At 38.4% G+C, this 25,971-nt stretch overlaps 1 protein-coding gene across 2 annotated transcripts; it reads right to left on the bottom strand.

Annotated features, from left to right (window-relative positions):
• Window positions 1-818: 818 nt before the first annotated feature.
• stk39 (serine threonine kinase 39) lies at window positions 819-25,873 on the bottom strand. Of its 2 annotated transcripts, XM_068704208.1 has the most exons (19): window positions 25,776-25,873; window positions 23,906-24,033; window positions 21,965-22,077; window positions 21,521-21,629; window positions 20,766-20,901; window positions 20,285-20,340; window positions 19,875-19,984; window positions 19,530-19,631; window positions 19,013-19,146; window positions 18,820-18,868; window positions 17,861-17,926; window positions 14,780-14,902; window positions 14,067-14,096; window positions 13,595-13,651; window positions 12,444-12,505; window positions 6,407-6,459; window positions 6,153-6,221; window positions 4,420-4,484; window positions 819-2,277 (listed from the first exon to the last, which is right to left on the bottom strand). In XM_068704208.1, exons 1-19 carry the CDS (start codon window positions 25,871-25,873, stop codon window positions 2,203-2,205), a joined length of 1,635 nt encoding a protein of 544 aa, XP_068560309.1. In that variant the 3' UTR covers window positions 819-2,202. The 2 variants fall into 2 exon arrangements, with proteins under 2 accessions (XP_068560309.1, XP_068560317.1); XM_068704216.1 differs by lacking the exon at window positions 25,776-25,873 and having other exon boundaries at window positions 23,906-24,260.
• Window positions 25,874-25,971: the final 98 nt, after the last annotated feature.

Below are 25,971 nucleotides of genomic sequence, written 5' to 3' on the forward strand. Positions count from 1 at the left end.
CCGTTAAACATTTACAGAAGGTTACTTTAAGTTTATTGAAGAAGAAATCATTGTGTTTGTATTTAAAGAGCAGGTTGTTCTGTGGTCACTGAAGGGAGTATTTTAAATGATTTAGCTATTTGAAGCAAACTTACATAGCTTCTTGAACAACGGATTTGGCTATAAATCGAAAATTATAGGTTTAACAAAAGCATAACTAGAGATGAGTCAGCAAACTCACTCTATATTGTTGGTTACACAGTAATATATATCTAAAGTTTGCCAAGTTTAGATATCAAGGAGTGTATTCAATTGAGCAATGGTGCATTTCGTTGCTCATGAATTCAACTTTTCATTTGTAAGAGGAAAAATATTGCTTTTGCTCATGATTTGTTTCTACAGAAAACATCTATTTTATATCATTCCATCCTGGAAGAGGGATCCCTTCTCTGTAGCTTTTCCTGAGGTTTCCTCCCTGTTTACTTCCCTGTTAGAGAGGTTTGTGGGGACATTTTCCTTAATCGAATGAAAGGACTAAGGGTAGAGGGTATTGTATCCTCTGCAGATTGTAAAGCCCCTTAAAACAAATTTGTGATATTGTCTAAAAAAATTGACTTGATTTAAAAGTCCATGCCGTAAAATTGCCAAATGCTGCCATGAGGAAAATGTTGAGTTGTGAGTTGGCGTTTTATAACCAATATCCACTAAATCATAACATTTGAAAAATCAACCCCAAAATCATGAGATATTTGAGTTTTAGTGTAGGTGGTTTTAGTGTATGTTATGACACTGTGAGCTAATAGTAAAAACTCCACACCTTTTTTTAAATAATAGCAATTCTTTATTGTGGCTCTTCGTCAGAAATTTGACATCAGCTGATTATAGAGAGGGAACAGGGGTTATATGCTGAAATGGGACACATACTGTACATAGAAAACACAATAAATTACTTCATAATAAAGAATTAAGTAGAAGTTAATATTTACCATCTCAATACTTAAAAATAATTTAGAGCTGGACTTGTTTGGACAAACAAATGGCTTGTCACCCTTTCAATAGTTGCCTTTTGGTTTCATCCACAGATGCATTGTCATACAGTACATTTTTGTAACTACCACATTTTTGGGAACAAAAGGGTTTTGTAGTGCAGCAGGACAGTGCAATAAAATTAAACTGTTGTGGTTTTGTCAATTAACCTGTCATCTGAATACACGTCAACCAGAGCTGATTACATGACTGCAGGTTCTGTTGTGTTTCATTTGTCTGATGACAAAAGCACAGAAGTTAACTTGTCTCCAGGGGCTAAGCATCTGCTTGTTGGGTGCACACACTCAGCCCAAAAGTGCATTGTAGCTTGTCTCATTAAGTTAAAATACTTGACTTGAACTGAAATGGTAATCAGCAGGTTCTGCTCTTTGTGTATGCTCACTCATTGTCTACTTTCTTAGGCACAGAAAAATGAACAAGGCACCTCTAACATTTTGAAGCATTAGCACTGTCAAGAACAGCAAATTAAACACAGTAGCATTCAGGTCTCTTCTATTTTTTTCCTGCACTCTCAAGCACATGGTTCCCTTCTCGTCAGTGTAAAACAGGTCTTGACACAGAAATACAACTCATTCTCTTTTTAGACATTCATTATGTTATTATGAAAATGTGCTTTTCCCCATAAATTAACTAAATCTTACATTCTGTCAAAGACCCCAGGGAAACATCACAAATGAGTGTGTTTGTGAGATGCCAGTCAATTTGTTTTCACTATGGCAACAAAACAGCATGAGAAACATCATAAAAATACCTTCTCATTTCAATAAATAATGAGAGCTTTGTTGAACACAAAGGTAATGTGATGTAAAATAAGTAAAAGAAAAAAATAAATAAAACATTCAAAGCTACATCTTAATCACCTTATGTCACCACCTGAGTACATCTTTAAGTTCCTGGGCTGTCTCCTGATCCCGCTTTGTGCGCTAGGCCGTGGAATGTTTTTAAGGTTAAAGGTCAGGGGACGGTAAGCAGGGAGGTTGGCGCTAAGGAGGTGCAGGTGGGGTGGTGGCTGAGCTAGGGAGTCAGGGAAGGTGAAAAGGAGTGAGGGAGGAGGGGGTGTGAGTTTTCAGGTAGGGTGCTGGGGAAGATGTTGCAGGAAGTGATGGTATGTTCCTCAGTCTGTCTGCCCTGAACTGTCTCCCCACTGTCTCACCTGCTTCAGGCATGAAGGGGGCATCAGCTAAGACTTAGCTGTGCAAAGCCGATCAGCTTCACCTCGTCCGGGATCTCCATGTCGTCGCAGCCAGAAACCTGCATGAGGAGGAAGACGTGGTGAGGGTCAACGTTGTTACCTCGCATCCTGACACTCTCATCAACATCAACAAAACTAATCCTGCAAAATCTCTAGAACCTTAGAGTCTTATTTTCAAAAACTCAACAAAAAAAGTTGCACACTTACAATTGTATAATGTCAGTGAGTGTTTTTTTAATGTGGATAGTAACATCTGGCCAATCTGATAAGGTCAGTTTTAGTGCTATGTCAGCAGCAGTATATCCGGTCACAACATCACTACTACGCAGTTGGATTAAATGTGCAAATAAAACATTTTGAAGTTTAAGTGCTTGGATTTCTGTATATCTGTACATTTATATTGCTTATCACATATCATCAAACTGTATGTATCACATAAACAATCAATATGTCAGGGGTTGCTTTTCATGGTTTGAGCTAATCTCCTTAGTTCCAATGAAGAAGTCTTAATGCAAGAGTATACAATGATATTTAATGTAATAGTGTTTCTAACTGTATTGGCTACAGTTTGGGTGAGGTTGTTTCCTGTTTTAACATGACAATGCCCCTGTGTGCAAAACTGAGGTCCATAAAGAAACTGTTTTCCTGGTTTGGCGTGGAAGAGCCTGACTAGCCTGCCCAACACGCTGACCTCGGTAACATCCAACACCTTTGAAAGAACACCAACTGCAAGCAGGTCTTATCTCCCAACATCTCTCCCCATCTTCTCTACTCCTGTCTGGATGGGAAAAACCCAGGAATGGATCCCGTTATTGCAGCATAGTATTATCCATGATTTTGCAATCAAATGTTCAGTAATGGTTATAAAGTTCAAAAAGGCTGAACCTATGTTGAGGTGTCCACATGTTTTTGGCCATGTATTGCATCATCCCTAAACTTACCAGCTCCCAGTGAAAAAGCACAAAATTTATTTTACCCACAGTTCAACCTTCCAGCACCTGCATCTCACCCCAATTTTAGGCGGCTTAGATGCTATTCGCACAGGCAATATTGAAGGCAGTGTGCATTTAGATCTGTCAAAGGAAGTTTTTCTTTTTCATTCAGCTCTCCTGCTGCGGAAAAGCCAGTGTGAATGGGTGGCCTAACACCTGCCAGCCTTTTGCAATTCACACCTGATTGGGGAGAGACACTCCATCTCTGTGTGCGACTGAGAGCACTGCAGTGGTCTGATCAACATGGAGGGATGTGAAAACAGGTAGTCTATAGTGACCTCTTGTTCACTTAGGTCATTAAGTTGCTCTAGTGCCACCCACACCATAAATTGCCTGCATAAAGTGTTATGAACAGTTCCCGTGGCGAGGGTAATTATTCACACTCCCTGGGTTTTGTGACACTGCACTCGTAACTCTCGGTTTAGAAAGGCACAGTTGAGCCGCAGTGAGAATTTTACAATGTCTGCAGTGGAACAGGGCTAACATATGGAAATGGCAGCATGCCCATATATCTACATGGCGTTCCCCGTACCGGCCTCACTCTGCCTCTCTAGAGACTGGTCCACTGGCAACACTGACTAGCTGCTGATGAGGCAAACATGGCAGAAAGGTCCTTTGTAAAGCACTGTGACCCAAAGCACAGATGTTGTTTACCCACAATTACAGAAAGGTCAATAAAACTGAATTTACATATTTTTGTAAAATCCAAAAGAATTTACTTTTTCCCCATCTTTTCTTCTGCAATGTTAGTACCCGGGAAAGCCACCGTCATCTAAAAAGCTTCTTTTGAAATGAGTGTGGATAGTTATTTTCTTCAACCAATCCGGTAGCTGTGAGTTGCTGTTTTTACCATAATCATCACTTCCGTCATGCAAAGCTAATTAAGTTGTTTTATCTAAACTACACCCAAAGCCTTTTTTGCTGTACATTGTCTGCATGCTGTACTTTGCTTGGTTGACTTCTGCTTTTTTTGTTCCACCTACATAACTCAATTAACAATGCCCCCCCCCACCATTAAGTAACACTAACAAAACATTCTTAAAATAATTTCTTTGTGTCATGAACTGAAAAATGTTCAGCCTTTCTAATAACTCAAACCCTCACATTCCTCACTGAACCTTTCATCAGAAAGCTGTTTACGGCTTGACTTTGTCCACCAGCACAAACCCAGGAGGGTTGTCATCAGCCATCAATCATTTGGAGACTCACCAGCTTAAAGGTCAATACTTTGTAGGTAGTTGGGTCATCTACAATCTTCTGAAGGTTAGCAGCAACTGTAATGTAGAGGGCATACGATAACATTATGTTCAAATAACATCAAACAACTTTTACAATATACAGAGTACATTTCAGTACATGTTGTACAACAGAAGAACAGAAGTTTAGTGTCACTAATTACACTAGAAAAATAAGATATTTGAAACCAAATGAATATATATATATATATATATATATATATATATTATTAACAATATAATATACAAAATAATCATTTTATATATATTTAATACAAATAAGAAGTTATTAAAAAGTAAATAGATAAAAGAATATTCATCCATTTTTTTATTGGAAAATGTAAAAAAGCAATGGCCACTGGTATGAAATCTTACAAGAGAAAGAAGAAACAACAGCTGGTACTTCAAAGATAAAAGAGGAGGAAAAGCTGGGAACACAAATAACAGATGAAGAATGGAAATAGACGTCTAATGAAATTCACAAATTTACCAATTCCTTATTTTGGAGAGAATTTGCTTGGAAAATAAATATGAGATACTTCGTGACTCTGTAAATGATTTATTATATTATATTAAATATATAAAAAGATTAAGCTTGCAGTGCTGAAAGAACTGTGGGGAAAGTAATACAAATTATTAAACACATTTTGGTTGGATGTCTTTAAGTTCATAGAGGAGGTTGTTTTTTTTTAACAGAAAATTTAAAGCCAGCGCATATCAGACTAGGAAAACTTCTAACTGCTCAGATCAAGATGAAAATGATCTATTAAGAATCTCAAGAATTACAGTAATGAAGCAAATGACGAAAAGGGTGGAGATTTAATAAAATAAAAAAGTATGATTCAAGAAGTACAACTCATGGAAAAAGGGACTCACATAGTAAGGAATATGGAAGATGTGTTTGAAATAGAGGTAGATTTTAGATGATGGGAAATTATAATTACATCATCAAAATGTATCAGAAGGTTAGTCATCAGCTTGCCCTCTGCTTTTCAGATGGACGGACAACTATGTTACTAAATATCTAACCACGTCCTGTAATTAGCATGTATGCTCTGGCATGCATACACATGTGTATATATACAGTATGTGTCTGTGTGTGAACCTGTATGTATGGGTAAGTTGTAGGTGCATGTGTGTGTATATATATATATATATATGTATCTCTCATCTAAAGCCAATATATTAAGTTATAACAAGTTATAATAATAATTTAGTTATTTAATATCAGATAATCATTCTGATCAATTTTGTCTTACTGAAACCTGGCTGTGTCATAAAGCATAAGTTATTATTGTTATAATAAATTAATCCAGTCCCTCCAGACGTATTAATACTCCCATTCCTCGAGGCACCAGCCTAGGAGGTGGCGTTTCAGCCATCTTTAACTCAAGCCTATTAATCAACCCAAAGCTAAAGTAAATTATAACTTACAACATTGTTTGTCTAGTGACACAAGTTATTTTGGAATTTTTAAACATATTTTCTTTTCATGAATTTAAGATTTAGAAGCAGCTAACTGCATATATAAATATACTAAAAAAATATGTATATATATAAATATATATTTTATGTGATCATTTCCCATACCATATCTGAGACGCAATGTATAAAAAATGTTTTTGAATTTCCATGTATTTTAGCTATGTCAGGTTATGTGAACTAATAGGCAACACAATTCACCAGAATAAAAATGTGTGCCATTACCAACAACAACATCATGCCCGTTGACCAGGCCGGCCGAGAACAGTTCCTGGGAAACGCCTTCAGCTGTGTCTAGTGAGGGAATAAAATGACAAATATTAGGCCTGCAGCATTCCCCTTAGAAGGTAATTGTGTTAGATATTGAATTAGATACTGTCGAGAGCACAAACACTGCCATTACCCACACCACAATTCACAGTGCCTGAAGATGTTATCAAAAGGGGAATAGCACATTTAAATCCATATAGAGCTCTTACCTCGGCCAGGAGTGAATTCAAACCGGATGTCATTAAGCTCCTTTCTAGAGTTCCTGAAAGAAGAGTCAGAAAGGTGTGATTGCACAAGTAGTATCTAAAATGTCAGATATAAATTTGTTGCCGCTCTGTCTATTAAAAGTTGAGGTTTTAAGGGTCTCCTGTGGCAGCAAAAACAAGGAGCAACATCTAAAGGACGCAGAGACATGACTGAAGCTGCAGAACATTAGGAAACAACCATGAGACGGGGGCTGAGTGTATGAAAATGACTTATGTGAACTAGCTGAACCTGCATTCAATTATTTATTTTTGGTCACTTGGGGGCAGTGGAAACAAGCTGTAAACACAACATTGACATACTATCATCAATTGATGTGGTGGACACGCTGCCAACAGTGGTGTATTTACTCAACAAGCAGCAATATTAACATTTCTTTTGAGTTGTGTTTGTGTTCACCTGACAAATGCCAGTCACAATCAATCTTTGTCTGTGTGTCGTTGGGTGCCGGACAGGGTTTTATTGGGCTTTTTTTGCTGGAAAATGCACTGATAGGAGCCGTGAGAGTGAACTAAAACAGTAAATTCACTGGCAAGAAAAACTAATAAATTAGCTGAAAGGCACTAAAATGCTCCGAAGAGATGATGTCACTACCGGCTACTCCTTTCATGTCACACAGTCAGCTTGATTCATTGTTTGAAATAGATGTAAATCCCCCTTTTTTTTCTTACAATGATTAGGTAATGAGTTGCCACAAAAACGTAATGGACATTATATTGAAAATGAATTTTTCCTCACTTTGTAATGACAATATTGGTTACTGTAAAAGCAAAGCACCTGTGGGGAAAATGTGCTATAGCACTGGATGAACAAACTGTAGAGAACGTGCAGAAGACATGTCTCAGTGGTTTTCCACATACTGAGCAGTATAAAGGTGACAGCTGTCTAACTGCTTTTCCTGCATACCTCACACCTGCTGCATCCACTGAGATAAAAGAGGACATAAAAAAAAGTTGCTTTTCTCCAAACTACTGTACATGAAGAACTGCAGGAAATGTTGGCATCTGCTTATCTGAGCGCATTTAACTGTTCAGATTATGGGCTCTGTGAAGATTAGATGCGACGCAATGTGATTTTAGTTTTTACATAATGCTATAATGTAGCTGCAACTTTGAGGTGGTACGTATCCTCAACCCTAAACTGCAGTAAAATGTAAAAAAAAACAGGCACGTATCAATCCAGCTTCCATGATTGCATCAATGAAATGTGCCCTGCAGCCTCTTTGCAGCATCAGCTTGCATTCATTTGCATCACTTGCATTTGAAATCTGTCTTTAAAATTTGTGTGTGACGGGGGAGTAGCCGGGTGCTGATAAATGCAGGACGTGCAGTGCTGCCCAAAAGAAGTGTGGTAGGAGAAGATTAATTTGGTTTGTAGACTGGTTAAATATATCACACGGCCAGCACACGACTCAGTTGAGATTAGAGCCATAATTCAACATTCATAAGTAAAGACATATCTGCAATGAGTCTGTTAGTAGAAAGTCTATACAACACGGTGGGAGTGAGAATTTACTATCAGCTTGAATTTTTTTTAGAGCAGCAGTGGAGCAGATGGACGTAAACAACATTTCTTTTCCCAGCAGAGGAAGCAGAGGGTGCACATTGCCAAGGCTGTCAAGGCAACATGTATGTAAAGAGGATCAAAATCGTTCCCAAATAAATCATGACTAAAATCTGCATCCTTTTTAAATACCACTCTGAAGAGTGAATGTTTCTCTAGTTCAAGAGCAGTAAAATTTGCATTTCACCCTTCAACCCCACATTTTAATTTTGACACATTGTGAAGTGACTTGCGTATGTGAGATGACTGTATAATCCCACTGGACAATGACAGGTTTATAACAAATCATTTTGAACAAAGAAGGTACAGCGTGATCATACTGCTTTCTCACTACTAAACATTGAAAAAACATTTAATTGGCAAACATAATGAGACTGGGAGAGAAATCTTTTAAAATAGTCCCACATGTACACCAGGTATGGTTCGTCAATACATCACAGACATGCATTGCTGGCTGTCACAGAGGTGGCAGTGAATTGGTATTTTCAGGCAAGAAAAATAAATATATCACAGAAAAATGCAACACAGATGCCCTGCTGTGGTGTTACTACACAGCTCTACTCCACGCTTCATGTCACACTGACAGAGAGGCAAATTTCTTACGTACACTAACAAAACAGTTAATATAGAGAATCCACTGTTATGACATGAAAAAGTACCTAAATCTCATATCTTAATAGCATATCACATTGCAGAAAGCATATGAAAAGGAATACGTTCAGGCAAGCAATTATATGCACTAATTAGAGATTAAATCCAGGTTTTGCACAGATAAACAAAAGTTTTGTAGTTGCAAAAAACTATTAAGTGTGTTGAAACATTAAAAGGGAAAAGGGAAGCAACTAACCCTTACTGGTAAAGCTATATTTTAAGGATCAATAATTTCTCTATATTTTCCTTATTATTTCCAAGCATCTTCCTGGAAAGAACCATGGTATTTGTTATTAATTATCAGAAGAAATCCTCTAGTCAGTCTAGTCTAGTCTAGACAGATGAAACCAGTCAAGACATAACTAAATACATTGGGTGACATGATATCGGAGGTCCAGCCATGTTATGGTATTTTCTTTGTCACCTTTGTATCGTTTATTTCTTTAATTTCCCCTTTTCTTCTCAACCTTGATAATATCTTTGCTTATGCTGCATGAGACAGGGGTTTCCCTTCTTCAGCCGCCCCCAGGCACTGGAGAGGAAGCTGGCTGTCAGAGGTCACATCCAGTTAATTCATTCTAACTAATTGCTAGCGGATCCCGAGGGTTTATAACGAATGAGGGATCATGTACTTGTTATTGTACTAGCAGTGAGATGGCAGCAAGCTGTAAACTTCAGGCTAATGTATGATATTGCAGGCACCAACGTTTCTCTAAAATTAACCAAGAAGCTATTTTAGGCACTACTACTATGACATGTCGAGTTCAGTTACCCTATTACATAGAGGAACCTTTAGAAAACATGTAAATGTCACCTCGAGACTGAACCGCTTCGTGAAATCAAATTGCATCTGTGCTATTTTGGTGATTTAAGCTGCAATGACAATGCACCAACAGCATTATGTAAGTCTGAACTTCTCCTTCAAACTGCTGACTATACTCTTCTCAGGAGACCTCTGTGCCTTTGTAAAAAAAAGGGAAAAAGATTGAATGAGTTCCAAGCTAAATGTTGACATATATCCAATCATGCTGCTGTTCCCCCATTTCTGCAACAGAGGGGACCGTATTACCATAAATTAATGCTAATTAGCTAAACTCCCTTATCAGACGAGAGTGGAGACAAACTAGCTGTTATTTTGATTCTCAGATGCAACTATTTTCATGGATTCACTATTTCACACTAGAATTTTCCCCAACTTACCCATGTGTTAGTTTTATATCTTAACTGACAACCTGATCCAGATTTTAAAAAACATTAGAGAAACCCGGCGGCAAAAAAGGTGAAGCCAATGCAGAAGTGCTTAAAGGGGGACAGTTCCCCCAAAAATCTAAAATACATTTTTTCTTCTCTTACCTGTAACACTATTCATCAGTCTAGGTTGTTTTTGAATGAGTTGCCCAGTTTTGGAGCTATTGGCTGCAGAGATGTCTACCTTCTCTCCACTATACCGGGACTATATGGCACTCGGCTTGTGGTGCTCAAAACACCAAAAGAAATGGAGAATTATATTTCTCTTGTCTCTTTCTAATGGCTATCATGGGGCAACTCCTCTGTTTGCAAAAAGTCTTTGAAAAAATAACCCTACGTCTCACTTGAGTTTATGGTCTAAATCGCTGGTTTCAAGTCTTAAATAAAGCATGATGTTCATTTAGTAACTTTTGGTCCAAATTAGATAAGTTGTACTTACGGATTTTCGTCTTAAACTTTAACCCTTTCACAGTGTGTTTTCAGTTCATTAAAGTTGATTGTAACCGTTTTGGTCACTTAAAAATGTCTTATTCAGCGTTTGATTTTACCCTCTCATGTCACTTTGCAAAAAGCCAAGATGGCAAACTTAAGGCGTCAGAATGGCGGCCCACGAACCAATGGGTGTTGTCCCAGTGACTGTGTCTACTTCTCATATGAGAGAAGCCTGCAAGAGTAAGCTACATTAAAAAAATGATCCAACCGAAAATCTAAGCCCAGTGTTGCCAACTCTTTTTCTGATGATAGCTAGCAACACTAAACCCAGAAGTTATAAAATCTAGCAATATAGTCGCCAAGTTGGCAACATGAAAGTCATATCAAAATGACAACAACCATGGCTATTGTTAGTACTTATTGTTAAACGTGTTACATTACTGTGACAGCCGAAGATATCAGATTTCTTTTTTTTGTCAGAGCACATCATTTATTGATTGCTGTTGGGAATTGAGTTTGTTGAATCTCATCAAATACAACAACAAAAAACATTTCTCAAGTACCGCACACTATTTGTGACCATATATCTCTTGTTCTGCCCCCAAAACACAGGAACACAGCCAAAGAAAATCCCAAAATTTGATGCAGTCTCTCATCTTATAATACCATCTGTGCTGATTCACTTTAAAACATACCTACCAAAACTCTCTCAACAATAAGAAAAGTCAATATTCTCTTAAAGAAACATTTTCTCAACTAGAAACAAATAGCTCAGCACCTGTTCCCTTGCCCCAAAATTCCCATTAAAAATAAGTCAGCATCTGCTGTTCAGATGGAGATAACTTTGTTGGTCGTATAAAGAACAACATTTGCAGGATAAATTGTACAAGAAGAGAGGCTTGATATTGATAAGTTATTAATCCTTTCAAAAGGTTTTTTGTATCTTGCTGCTACATCAAATATAATGTGATGTTCTTTCAAGTGTATTCTTTTTAGTCAAGAGGAATATAAAGCATAATAGGAAAATCCTATATCGTACTGGAGAGCATGTCAAAGAAGAGTGTATAGTGAAAGGCCACGATAATTCACCAGGCCATATATTAGCATTTGAAAACCTCATATGTCGAAGAATAAATGTGATCAGGCTTCATGGCTTTACATCTAAGAAGGCATCCGTCACATGTTTGCATCTCTAATACTGAATATTCCATCTGACAGACCAGAGAGATGATCTGACAGCCTAATGCTGGGATTATATTAAATATAGTGAATGCATTTCTCTGTAGAAATTAATTCATTTTCCACCCAACTCTACTTTGACACCTTTTTACAAACTCATTCTGTTATTAACAGGATAACAGTATTTCCCCTGTTGCATGCCGGCAGAGTGTGCTTCAGATGTCTGTTCAACCATAAGTGTGCTCTGCGACCAGCTCATCGGAGAACTACAGGCAACGCTACTGTCAAAAAGGCACTATTGTCTGTGTGTTGAACCCCTAAAATGTCCTCTCTCTTTCTCTATTGGTGTGTTTGCATACCTACAAAGCCTTAGTAAGAGGGACTATATAGTGTACATGATATACAGGTATTGTATTTGTAATGTGTACACTTGCCTTGCATTCCCTTATTACATATGTTAAAGTAAAAGGGAGCAAAATGTTGTTGTTTTCATTGATCATTCTGAGGCCAAATCACAAGCCTCCACTTTACCATTAAAATGTATTCGTGAACAGTAACGCCTGGGATACTAAAGCAAGAAGCAAAGGGTGCTATGAAAGAAGGAAAGCAGATTGTGGAGCACAGCCAGAAAACCAATGCAGTGTAACCCACTCCTCCCTACAACACAACCGGTGAGGCAAAGGGAGATGAAAGCATCCATGACTATGCCAGATCCCCTCCCTAGCAGGCAAAGATCATTAGGTCTATTAATGGCCTGCATGTTTAGGACAAAGCGAAGTGATGATGCATGCATAAACAAAACAAGTAATTTTATGCATTTCAGCTTTTACTCCACAGAAACAGCGAAGATCGCCTCGTGTATCAACCGATGATTGAGAAAACGATCTGAAAAATAACTATCTGTCTCACCTTAGCCGTAGCACCATGTTCACAGCACCTTCAATGTAGGGTGTATTCCCATACGGTTCGACCTGCATGAGAAAACATCTGATGATGAGGCAGTTTACGTGGCACACTAATGGACATAGAAATCAGAAAAACAAAAACATTTTACATGGAAAAGAGAAAAAAGCTTTGTGCACAGCTTGTACAGCATAGCAAGAGGTTCTGCAAGATGAAAATATAGTCAGAAAAAAAAATGTAATGACGGCACACTGGGCCCATTTGGTTTCTTTTTTTTTAAATATCTCCCGTTTGTCGCAGCTGTAGGAGAAGTTGTATGGGAAAAGAAAGGGAACAATACACAAGGGATGACAGCGATACCTGGGCTTTGGATAATGGCCAAAAACAAGCACCGATCTGATACCGATGTTGACTTTAACACTGTATTCCTAACTATGTAAAACAAAATGTAACAAATAAATAAATAGATACAAATATACTGAATTGTTATGTATTAAGATAATGGTGTCCAATACCAGATCAGCCTACGGTCACTAACACTCAATCCAGCTAAGTGAGTCAGTATTGGGCTGATATCCAATATCAGTATTGGTACATCTTTACAATACATAAAATGTGTAATAATCTATCACCGTTATCAATACCATATTACTTGTCTCTTTCTATGGTAAAGAATTACCTTTAGGGGTCAGACATGACCTCTGAGTAACTGTCAGTGTAAATTCCTGACTAGAGAACAAGACGACACCTCAAACTGCTTTAGCTTCTTTTCAAAAAGACAACAGCCTTAGAAAATAGGTTGCAATGGCAGTGAGTCTTTAGATGAGATACACTCAGGCACTGAGTTGGCACAGTCAGGCAGACAGCCATTTACTCTGAGTTACTACAGCTGAGAGCATCCCTCCAGGAGACCAACATTCAAACATGTACACACACAAACACACACACACACACACACATATCCTCCTACCTACACGCGTCACACACACACACACACACACACACACACACACATATCCTCCTACCAACACGCGTCACACACACACAAGAACAGCGCAGTATGCACACCCACGGACGTACACAAACACACACACAGGCAATCACTGAGGCATCAAGGTCGTTGAATCATGACAAATTAGTGCTGCTGAATCCCTCACCTGGGGATGCTGAATAGACAACCCTTCAATAGGGACATTGTTGGCATTCTCCTCATTCTAGGAGGAACATAATGAGAGGCATTATTGTGAAAATGCTATTACATCCTTGGTAAAAAGAAATTAAAAAAATATATATATTTTAAAAATGTTGGCACAGGAAAGTCATCTCAAAACAATCAACGAGGAGCAATTTGCTGTCTTTGTCAGACTCTCTAAAACAGGTGCTTGACTGTTTTGATCAAACTGCATAGAAATGTGTGTGGTGCAATAAACATTCATAATCAAGTTAATTCTTACACAAGCTAGGCAATTTAATTGCATTTCCAAAAATACCCTTCTGCCAAGATATCAAATTATACAGCATCAGAAAAGATAAGGCTTATTTGTCTGCTTGACTTTTCACCAAAATACAAAACAAGTATTTATATTTCTGGTTGCACTTTAAAATTGGTATATGAGAGAGCTAACTTACATCTTTGGCCTCATCTCTGACCCTTCGTGACTGGAGGGGAAAATTAAACACACATTTAGATTGTTTTATAACACACAGCAATCATAATGATTTATTTCCTTTTTCAGTTTCTCAATGGGCAAAAATCCTGTAATGTACACCTTAGTTTGTATACGTCTGTTTCTCCATCTTTCAGTCCAAAACAATTTTTTGCTTTTCTTTTTTTCTGAAAAAATAACTGCTGAAAAGAAACAAGCCTGTGATCGATGAAAGGAGACTAAAAACACAACCTTGTAAAATGCTATCATCAACAACTTAAAACATCTTAAACTTCATCTTAACTTCTGGTAACATATGATTTGTTGCATCATACATTAAAGCTGGGAATCTTTATCAAAGGGCTCTTTGATCATAACTACCTACTTCCTCCTGTCTCAAATCCTTGCAAGCTATCCTCCAGCTCATTACAGCGACCTTACGACAGGCTCTCAGAGATGAGCCATCTGCTCTCCAAAAAAAAAAAAAACGTCCTGATCAGGGAGGGGAGGAATGTGCAGGGTCAAAGACAGAGGGGAGGCTACCTAACGTACAACACCTTCAAAAATAATCTTGATGATGAATGATGTGTTATAGAACTTAATAACACCTGCTCATTTGAAGATGACTATAAGAATCCTGAGTAAATATGAAAGAATATACACTGCTGAGGCTGGCCTTCGTGGAGTCCCACTTACCCTGCCCTGATTCACCGCTGCCTTGCCCTCCTCACTGCTCTCGTCCAGCTCGTCGTCGCTCCACTCCCAATCTCCATCTTCTGTCTTGTGCAGGTGGCCACTGGAGCCTGGGACTCTCCTCACCTGGAGCGTGACACACAGCCAGCACACTTAATGACGTCATTCATAGTTTTGAATTGAACACGTATGTACATTTTGGCTTACCCATGATTCTCGTATAGGTTTTACAAGCCCTTAAATTTAGAGCACTGGAACCCCCTGTGATGAGCTGATGTACCTTAAGGATCCCCTCACTGAGAAAAACAACTGGCAACCCCATCTGCATGTTTGTAACATTAAAAGTATATTTACAGCGCCACATTCAACTCACTGAGCCTGTTATATAAATCTGACTGCAACATATTGCTGCCACTAGAGAATCTGGCCAGTTTCTTGTTATTACTACGTACCAAATTATGCAGTTTTTACAAAAAAAAAATCTTGTTATCGCAACATAACACTTCATCTTTTTGTATCAGAATCAGAAAACATTCTTGTTATTTCACAAAATATTATTTCTACAAATATTATTGAAAAAGATGAATGACATTGTAGCCTACATCGGTAAAGATAAAGTGTTCTGTTAACAAAACGAGTTTCTTTTAAAATGAAAATAATTTGTTATGTAGTAATAATAAAAAAATATCTCTTAACAACATGAAAAATATTGTAGGTTGTACATACTATTGGCTCATTTTCAAAGGTTACTGGTATGAATGTCATCACAACATTGGTGATATACACTTTGCTGATATACAAAACTGCTCAGTACCACAATAGAAACCATACAGTTGCTTTTTAAGTAATTGAATCCGTTTAGTAGACTCAGCTTGGGTACAGCACAATGAGTACAGCATAGTACAAGGAAAAACTCCATAAATCAGAGCCATTGGTAAAGCCTGTAACTTGTTGCAGCTCTACAGTCTGGAGGAGTGTGTAAGGCAAGAAACACGTGACTAGTCTAGCAGTATGAGGTAAGATATGAGAGCACCAGCGTTACAGAAAAGACAGCACATATGTAACTGTAAGCCACACTAGCGCCAGGGTCTATAAATGCCCCAGCGTTAAACTGAGTTAAAGTTAAAGAAGCACTAACGCTGTGGTACTGTCGGTTCATTTTCCAAAGCAGACATAGAGCCAAGGTTCCCCCAGTCCTGCTCAGGGTCCCTGAGCAAAACAGACACAGATCAATGCACCCAGCAGCCACACATGATCACCAGACCGACACCAAACACGCAGCTAACAAAATCATCCCACTGTAAAATGTAAGAAAATGTATTTGAGTATGAATAGAAACGTTGTTCAGAATGTGAAAGTGTTAGATGCTGATATCAGGATTTGCAGAGAACAATAGCTGACGCCCCTCCAGGTAAAATGCCCTGTATTTGAAATCAAGCTTCAAAAGGCTTCCATACAGAACTTAATCAGAATTCCACAATGATTTGTACACTGGACCATACATTTGGACTCATTATCAATCCTTTTAAAAAGTCCAACTTTTCATGAAGTAACAAATAACTTATTCAAGCCCACATTGGTTGTAAGCCAAAATGTCTAATCTTTAAACAATAAAGACTGTATTGTGGGTGTCAGGGTGCCCTCTGCTGGTTACTCAACTCACATGTACCTACAGTTCATAACTTTATATTAAATGACTCTGAACATGATCTTTTTTTTTACATATTTCAAATAGGAGGCAATCATAGAGAATATTTCCTGTATTCCTCACGTCCCTCCTATTTTCAGGGAAACCATTCCTGAATTTCTCCCTCCTTTCAAGTATTCATTTCAAATTACTTTGTTGGTGACAGCTGACCGGAGGATCTGTCATCTCCTTTTCATTCAATAATCAAGGAGAAGTTGGGTACCATTTAAAGTGTGGGGTTATGTATCAGCAGTCTGGCTCTGCAAGCTTTGGGTAATGCTTGCTTCATGAATAAGGTAGATGACTCCGTAGGTCAAATCAGCACAAAACAACAAGGTCAGTGGCTCTGTGGCGCGTACATTTCATCCACCGAACCTATCAAGTGAATCAGACATTACCTGGCTGTATCTACTGTGCATACTGTCTATTCTGCACGCATCAAAATAAATTGTATTGATAACAGTAAGCGTTCAGCAATTGTGCATTTCCATTTTGGGATAAAATGATTTCACAGCATATACTGTAAGTTCTACTCGTAAAAGTGCATTCGCAAAGCTCCATCGTTTTGCATCCAATCTCACATCATTTGATTCAGAGATGTAAATACAGTCCTAATTGTGGTGGCTGTAATACACTGCATTGACAAAACTTAATAAATTAGCAATAAGTGCCTTTCCATTCATTGTAGTGACTGCTAAATGTGCCTGTAGTTACCGCTTTACCCGTCAACAAACCTCAACCACATTGTGCCACTCCCACAACAGTTGACTCCCTCTTTATTGACACCCTGTCCTGTCTGTGCGTAGCATTAACGTCATACACAGTAGGAGCCCTGCTATCCACTATGCCCTCCATTTACTCCCCAGCAGTCAGTGAATTTCCACCCCTCCACGTGGCCATGCTGCCTTCCAGCAATGGCCCTCTGATCCCATTCCTGTCCTGGGCATCCAGGCGCAGTGTTATGTGAAGCCAATATCAGCTGTGCCTGAAAACTGCACTTCCTCCCATTAAACTGTGACCAGTGGGCAACTGAGCAAGCAACCTTGACAATAGAGTGCTCCTTTGTGTTACCTAATGTTATCAATTAATTTAATCCTGTTTGTCTTTTAGTGTGCCACATACAGAGAGCTGCACTGAGAGCTACTGATGCAAGATGTAAGTACATATACGCCGTTTGACTCTCCTGCTGCAGTGGCCCATATTTTTACATAATCTAAACTAAACAGTTTAGGCACAAAGTGTTTTAAGGTACTGAAGAAAGTCAAGCATGCGTAGCTTGTGTTGACTGTAAATGCAACACTCTGGTGGACTTCAGTCGATCCCAGCACTCTGCCATAATTTGTTCATGTTTAGTCAATAACTGAGTTATTTTACAGGGACTGTTTGTGTAAACATACCTTCTTCGCTCTCTGGGAAATCTTTGGTGCGCGACACAAAAGCTTTTCAACCAAATATTCTTTGTTCTGCAAGAGAAAAATACAAATCAAAATATCATTATTAAAATTACTAAATTGACAGATTAAATTAATCAAAACCTAATAATGGGTTAAAAGTGTTCTGTTTTGAAGTATATTTTGCTTTAAAGTTTGAATGGTGTATGAACGTTTGAAGGTTAAATTGTCTCTTTAAAATGTTAAAAGTTAGACCAGTGACTAAACCAGTTTGAATGGAAACAATACGGTGAGGTTGCAGAACTAGATCCTGCTAAATCTTAGACGATACAGATAATTACTCTATTTTGCATTAATGATATTCAGCTTTTGAAAAGCTTTTCATGCCTCTGAACTAGAACATCAGGACACCCTTGTAAATCATTATGATCAATTATTGACGAAGACGTAGACAATAAGTTCACATTACAAGCGACAATAGCAACAAAACGGCCAAGTGTTGCTCGTACGGAACTAAATAGGGTGAAACAAAAAACATATGATTGGTTGACGCTTCACCACTTTGTTGGAGCACTAAGGAAAGTAGAGATGATTTTGATTGGTAGTGTGTCACGCCCTTCACACAGCGACAAGTGTTGAGGGTCAGTTTATAGCTTCATGTCACCGGCTTCCATTGAAAACGACCTGTAGATTGTTGTCATGTCGCTCGTAGTGCGAACACAGTAAAATATATAGAATTGAGGGAAAGCTTTAAGTTTTCCTTTTACCATCATTGTTTCTGCAACAGTATATGATGACAAATACAGTGGTATTGTACACTTTTTATACTGTATGATGTATCAAAGTAGGTATAGCCATTATAAACTTATCAAAAAACCTCAACATACAGGGTTGAATCATTGTTGGAGTTGGCATGAGGCCATAAGTGAAATAACAAAACCTACAAAGATGGATAAAACAAATACCTTGGCCTTTTGGAATAATTTACACTTCAAAAGCTCTGCGGCTGTAGGCCTGAAGATAGAGAAAAGTACACTGTTGAAAATACATCACAACACAGCTCTCTCTGAATGTTAATCAGGTGCTTTTCATTGACCACAAATTGCATCAGCTCTCTTGACTGAAATATTTGGTTGATATATGGAAAGTGGCACTAACCTTTTGGCAGGATCCTTCTGAAGGCACATAGTTATTAGCTTTCTAAACGATTTGCCGTATCTTTTTAGCATTTCCTTGTCTTCTACACCCGTCTCTAGAGTGGGCGGATCATTCTGTAGGGTGAGCATTAAAACCTAAAAGACAAAATAAGAAATGGTCAAAACCACCATCACATTTCAGCAGCAGCACTAATATTGTCGATGGAGAAAATAAAGTTAATGCAGGAAACTAGAAGAAATGTTATGGAAAGTAAAGGCAACGGCTTCCTTTAAATAAAAGGTTTCCTCTTGATTAGTCGCTTAGTTTTTCCAATTTGAGGCAAAAGAAGAAAGTCAGAATCTTGTTGATGAAACTTCACAGAAACAAGTTGGTTTAGAGGAAAGTTTAGTAAGCCATGAGTTCATGGGCATTGCTTTCTTCTTTCCTTTGAGAGTGCTGGTGAAAGCTACAAAAATAGCTGTGATTAGGACACCACACTGATTAAATAACACCTCATAATAACATCCAGAACACTCACCTTCATGGGAGGGTAGCGGTGATAGGGTGCAGAGCCTGTTGCTAACTCTATGGCTGTAATTCCAAAGCTCCATATATCTGCTTTGAAATCATAGCCTCGGACCTGTGGGTATAGAATTACAATAATCTGTCATATCAAACACACTTAAATCTCTAGGGCTTTATGTTTGTCGTAATTTTAGTGGTTTATGTGTCAAAATACATCAACTAATAGCATTACATCAAGAAATGGATTTACGCAAAGCGTGGCAGAAGCAAGCTCAGGCAAACTCATTTCGAATGAGATATGTTGAACTGTGTGACGTCACCAGCAGCTGCCTTTTTGTATGGATAGAGATAGACTCACCTGTTCCATCACCTCCGGCGCCATCCAACATGGCGTGCCAACAAAGGTCTTTCGTACTTTATTTCTAGTCATATCTCCCCCTGTGGCTAGGAATGCGCTTACTCCAAAATCTGAAAATATAGATAAACAACCAACTGATACCTGAATCCATAAGGTATGCCCAAATTAACACGGCTGCAGTCAAGGCTATTTTTTAATCAAACATAAAAGAGACAATATATATGTATGTAAATTCAAAATTCAGTGTCAAACTACCTTCATGTGACAGGTAAACTAATCTAAAGATGAATCACTTTCTTTATTAGTTCCTAAAATCTGTGAATTCAGTTCCATCTTTTAGGCAGTCGTACTTTTAGTTTGATTAACTTAAAGACAACCAGAGAGCAACAGGAGTACCACGTTCAACACACCTGCAATCTGAACAGATCCATCTTCTCCTAGTAGTATGTTCCCAGCTTTCACATCCCTGAGGTCAACAAAACACAAACACAGTCAAACAACAAAGTCATGTGGAGCAGCATTGATTCTTCCGTTCGTGTGAACCCGTCCCACCACAGCCCACCACCATCTGGAACTCTGCCCAAGGGGCTGACGGGGGTTTAAGCCTGCCTCTCACTGACCTTGAAATACAGAGAACACAACCACTGCACTGCTTGCCAAGAAATATAATTACCAGATTCTTTTTTTACCCAATTTTAATTTTTTTTATAACTTTAGGCATTTGTTTGCTCTCTTATCCAGAGAGCGACAACATTTTATATGTTCATACGTTCTATATCTTTGAACATTGGGATTGTTATTCGCTAAGTTGTCTTAAAATGAGTTTCTTAATTCTTACAATAAACTACTCAAAAACTGACAATCAACAAGCTATAATGTTAAAAGTGTTACCGGTGAATCTGCCCATTTCTGTGCAGATAGTCCAGGCCTTCGAGGACTTCTTTTAATATAGAAGCAATTATAGGCTCATCGAGCGCTCGATTTCTGTCCTCTTTGTTTGTGTGCTTAATTATATCCAGCATAGAGCCTAAAAAGACACCGCAGAACAACAAAAACATTCAGTTTGTTTTTCACATATTAATGACAAACACAAAATCAGTTGCAATGTTACACATCATTACATGATCAATATCCAGAGCTTCTGTTCATTGTTTGTTGTCCTTTAGACAGTAAAACGTAGAAGGCAGTAGATTAAAGTGAGTAACATCACTGCTGTACTTCCTTCACAAGTGAGCGCTGTAAGCTATTTACAAGTACAGCTTCCTTATAACTTTAATAAAGCCAGTCTAAACACTGTGCTGAAAGCACACTTGTTAAAGATTTAGAGCTGATGGTTTTTTTAGGATATATAATGGGAACTAGTGGTTAAATGCTGATTGGATATCTATTTTTGATTATTTCATGCAAACTTTTCAACAATCTTTTGAATCATAAGTACATGATGGTAATTAACGTAGTCAAGAGACAATTAGCATACAGTGAATGACTGCACCATTTGCGACAAGTATACAGTATAAGGGAGTTATAACCCAGACAGCTGTTATATTGTCATCAGCAGATCAAAGCACCAACGTGTATTGTCATCACATTCACTGAGCTCTCATGTATTATCAAGCCAGAGGTAGGATTTGGCAGCAGAAGCTTACCTCCACTCAGAAGCTTCATGACTAACCAAAGTTCATCCTTCACCACAAAGGAGGTGTAGTAGGTGACAACATTGGGATGGTTGCACTGGCTCATTGCCTGGATTTCTTTCTATTGTGAGAGAGGAACAACAGGATGACATGTCAAATGATGTTAAAATGGACAGAATTAAGTGAACTTCAGTTAAGTGAGTCTTTTAATCACAACTTGTATTTTGTTTGTAACAATCTAAAAGAAGCCTTAGCAAAAGGACCTTTTACAACAAAGCACACAACCTTGCAGCAAATTATTCAGTATCACAATCCCTGAGGTGCATTAATGAATATCGTTATTCAAAGTTACACGGAACAATAATTATATGTATCAGACGAAAAGTAGCAGTACAGCATTCGATAGTAATACGAAAACACCCACTTAGAAAATAAGCCTGTATTTATTGTACTCACCAATAGCTCATCCATGCTGGTCTGGCATTTTTCCAGGTTTATTCTCTTTATGGCGACGCGCTCCTGTCTGGGGGTACAGAGGGCCGCCTGCACCACAGCTGTGGCCCCGCTGCCTGGAATCACAGGCACAACAGAGTCCAGACAAAGTGGTTAGGAGCAAAGAGGGACTCACAGCACACACAGCTGGAAGCGTAATATCTCTAAACTCTTAAATTCAGCATCGCTCTGTGGCTTTCTGGTATTTGTCTGGCCCCCTGTTCCTCGGGTTTCATGTTTATGTTATGGTATTCATCTTTCATGCGTGCTGGCTGACAATGACATAAGCTGACTTTGAGAACACTATTTTGTTCTCCAATGTGACGGGTTGTTTACTTGGTTCATTACAAATCAGGCCACGCTGGGGTAGGGAAGGTGTTCACACCAAGAAGCTGTGACACACTGCATATTGCCTTTCCAACTGTTGTTGATAGATAAGGTGCGAAAGCATGAGATCTGACTGCTTAACAGTCGATTATGAGAAAAGAGAGGGGGGGTCTCGCCAACTCATCACAGTCAGCAGCACACAGCTGTGGCGCTGCTTCTTATCAGTAATGATATGACTCGTTAGCTCATCTGCACTGTGCAAGCATGTGCCAAAAATATTCAGGCAACTTCCTTTTGTGCCTTTTCAGTACATTTGAGATTTTCATCGTTGGGTTATTTCGAAATGAATATTTCTAAAAATAAACAAGTTCATGATAAGACTGGAATTGAGCGTTCTGTGATTTATGCTGGGACACAATAACTTTTTTTAACTCCAAAAAAATTGAATTACAGGAAGAAAATACTACAGTAGGCTATATATATATATAACTTTTTTATAATCTACAGGCGCAACCACAGTCTCCCAAGTAATAGCGCCAGAAACACATAAACCACAAGGTCAATCATGATAACAACATGCAGACTATATATTGTTAAATGGGTCTATTCTAGCTATGTATAACAACCAGTCTTAACAAGTGAGTGAGCGTGTGCAAATTCACTCTGCCTTTGACCCGTGGCTTTTGTGATTGTAAGAGCTTAAACAATAAGTAAATTAATCAATTACAAAAAATGAATCGCCAACAATTTAAAAAAAAACATGAAATGTGTTTGTTGCAGCTTCTCCAATGTAAAGACTTACGGCTTTTCTCTGTTCTGTATGATTGGGAATTAAATATATATTTTTAGACTGTTTTAGGCACATTTTAAGACATCACTCTTCGGCTCTGAGAAAATATGATGGGCATTTTTCACTCTTTTTGAACATTTAGCAGACTAAATGATTCATTTGAAAAATAAACCACGGAGTAATAACAAAAATAATAGTTTAATTAAAAATGTCATAATAGTACACCCCTGCTAGTCGAGTTATTTAGATTTAACTCAAAGTTTTAGTGATGTTAAAATATTTTTCCACTGTAAAACAATTACTATTATGATCATACACATTATTAACTGTATCGTTATTAGACATGTTACATTTGAAACATTACCCACTTCTCTTGATTTGATGGGAAAGGCTATTTAATTCTGTTTAAGTGTCATCACAGACAACGCACGTGAAATAACACATTGTGGGCTTTACACAGCATCTGTGATTTTACTAATGGCTAATAAACTGGACACGTGCCATAAACGCGCATCCAAGCGGCTAAAATCGCACTGAGTGAAAGTGACATTTACGACCACGTGCAGTAAGCTGCATTTCAACAGATTTGACTTGATCGGGGTCACAAACACAGCTGATGTAGACCGCTGGTCTCTGTTCACATCCGCATTGCAAAGCATTGGCGGAGGCTACTGAATATGAAGAAAAAAAAGCCGGTAGGCCCCACATCTTCATCCACGGCTCATAACCCGCCGCGTAATGCCTTTCCGTGATCATTTACAGCGCGCATCACATCTCCGGGTACTAACCTATGACTTCCTGCAGCTCGTACGACTCCCTGGTAATTGGCCAGCTGGTTGTCAGCGCTGGTTGCGGGTGGGGGACAGGAGCCGGAGCTTCGCCTTGATCCGCCATGATGATGATGATTCTGCGCCAGCTAGAAGCCTCTCTCACAGACAGACAGACAGACAGACAGACAGACAGAGAGAGAAAGAGAGAAAGAGATAGAGAGAGAGCGAGAGAGAGAGAGGGGGAGAGAGAGGGAGAGAGAGAGTCAAACTTGACCTCACCTCCTCACTACAAATGTCATCTGGCGGCTGCAGCAGAGCGATGAGACACAACCCGGAAAATAACGGACCGTACACATGCGCACGCACACACACGCACGGTGTAACGTTACCGCACCAGTGACATGCCAGTTGATTTCACAATGGCCCAATACCGTAGACTGTATGTTATACAATATATAATATAATCTTAGGAGACTACCAGGCGATTCAAAGGCATCCTGATTTAAACTAATTACGTTGTTTTCAGTTAATTTATTGAGCAGCTATTATATTAAAACAATCATCTTGGAGTTGGTTTATTATTATCAGGAACAAGGACTTGGCGGCTGCTTTGTGTGAGACAGTAATACGTATGTGTGACGATTTCATAATGTCACATGTAGTCAAGACTGCAAGAGACGTTGTCGACACTGGCCAGTAGATGGCGCCACTAGCTCTTTATATTGTCTAGTAGTGTATGATGGTGACTGTGGGACAAAGTAGTCACCACTGCTCCATACTGGACATTTGAGCATACATAGAAATGTATCATTCGAGAGGAAAATAAACATAAGATTAATATTGTTGATTGATTCATCGATTAAAACGTAAATTCGAATATGAATATGTGTTTTGGAATATTATTTGGTATTTGTCTGTAATTATACGACAGATGAATTAAATATACAATTTAGCAGAAAGTGTATTATATATTATGATAGTATCTATTATATTACTCATTAACTTTTAGGCATAATTTAGGCATATGATTATTCTGTGTTATATGAGGCATGCAGCATATATAAAACAAAAATAATGATGTTTGTGTATTCTAATGCTCATGTTTTGTACTGTGCTCATGGAATATATTTGGTGTAGTTTGCACCAAGCTGAATCTAATGCAGTTTCATATAGTAACTATGCAATAAATCCTACCTTCATGAATTTATGATATTCAGCATTTGTTAAAACTGTTCATGATATTTTGACTTAACTTCAAGGTCATTTTGGGAAATGTATTTCTGATGAATTGCCTCGTTTTGGAAGACGTTTCTAATTGATATAAACGGTTGGACAAGATATTACACCTCTCTGTATAATTAAATATAGTCCAAGAGCACCACAAACTGTCGCCGCAATACATATTATATATTTATATGTATATATAAACCTTTGGTTTTCTTTCACTTACAAAACATCAGAATACTAGGTCACATTATTTATGAATCGTACTTCCCGGAGGTCAACTACAGGCTATGAAGCTGTCAGTAGGTGGCGTAGTTTGCCAACATGATGTAGTCTGGTCTTGTTTGAAGCCCATTTCTAAAGTGTTACCATATAAATTGCGTTTAAATTTCAGTTTTACTAAAAAAACAATTAACGTTTAGTTTGAGTTGGTAATAATAATTAATTAAAGGAGACTTCTCACCTGGTCGACAGGTCATTGTGCGTTTCCTACGATAATCTAACAGCAAGATGTGTAAAACTATCGAAAGACACAAAACAGAAGAAAAAAAAAGCATTCAGTCTTCTGCAGTCAGCTCGTAAGGAAGACGTGAATGGTACTCAAAACAAACATGATTTACCGGCATAACGCACACCGACTGTACTGCATGACATTTCAACGCACCAATCACTTGCTGAGGAGCTGATTGAGTCTACTTCCCTACGCTGGAATAGCTGAGGGGGAAGCGGACGGACGGTGATCTCGAACAGATATCTCAACATCAGCCGAGTCTGCACGGTCAGATCGCCTGTGAGAGACCTCCGGGATACAGCGGGCCGTCGATTTCTCTTTCCACCCGGTCACGGTGTCTGCTGCAGGG

The sequence above is a fragment of the Cebidichthys violaceus genome, unplaced genomic scaffold, assembly GCF_023349555.1.
Source record: "Cebidichthys violaceus isolate CVI_PGR_0920_01 unplaced genomic scaffold, fCebVio1.0.p SCAF_11, whole genome shotgun sequence".
Lineage (NCBI taxonomy): Eukaryota > Metazoa > Chordata > Actinopteri > Perciformes > Stichaeidae > Cebidichthys > Cebidichthys violaceus.

Bases quoted from the DNA above. Each gene is read 5' to 3' on its own strand.
- stk39 (XM_068704208.1), bottom strand. From the start codon at position 25,873: ATGTTGAGATATCTGTTCGAGATCACCGTCCGTCCGCTTCCCCCTCAG. The intron at 20,902-21,520 runs GTAAGCTTCTGC...GTGTCTTTTTAG, and splicing joins CATGAAGCTTCTGAGTGGAG to GCTCTATGCTGGATATAATT. The intron at 14,097-14,779 runs GTAAGTGGGACT...TTTCCCCTCCAG, and splicing joins CAGCGGTGAATCAGGGCAGG to TCACGAAGGGTCAGAGATGA.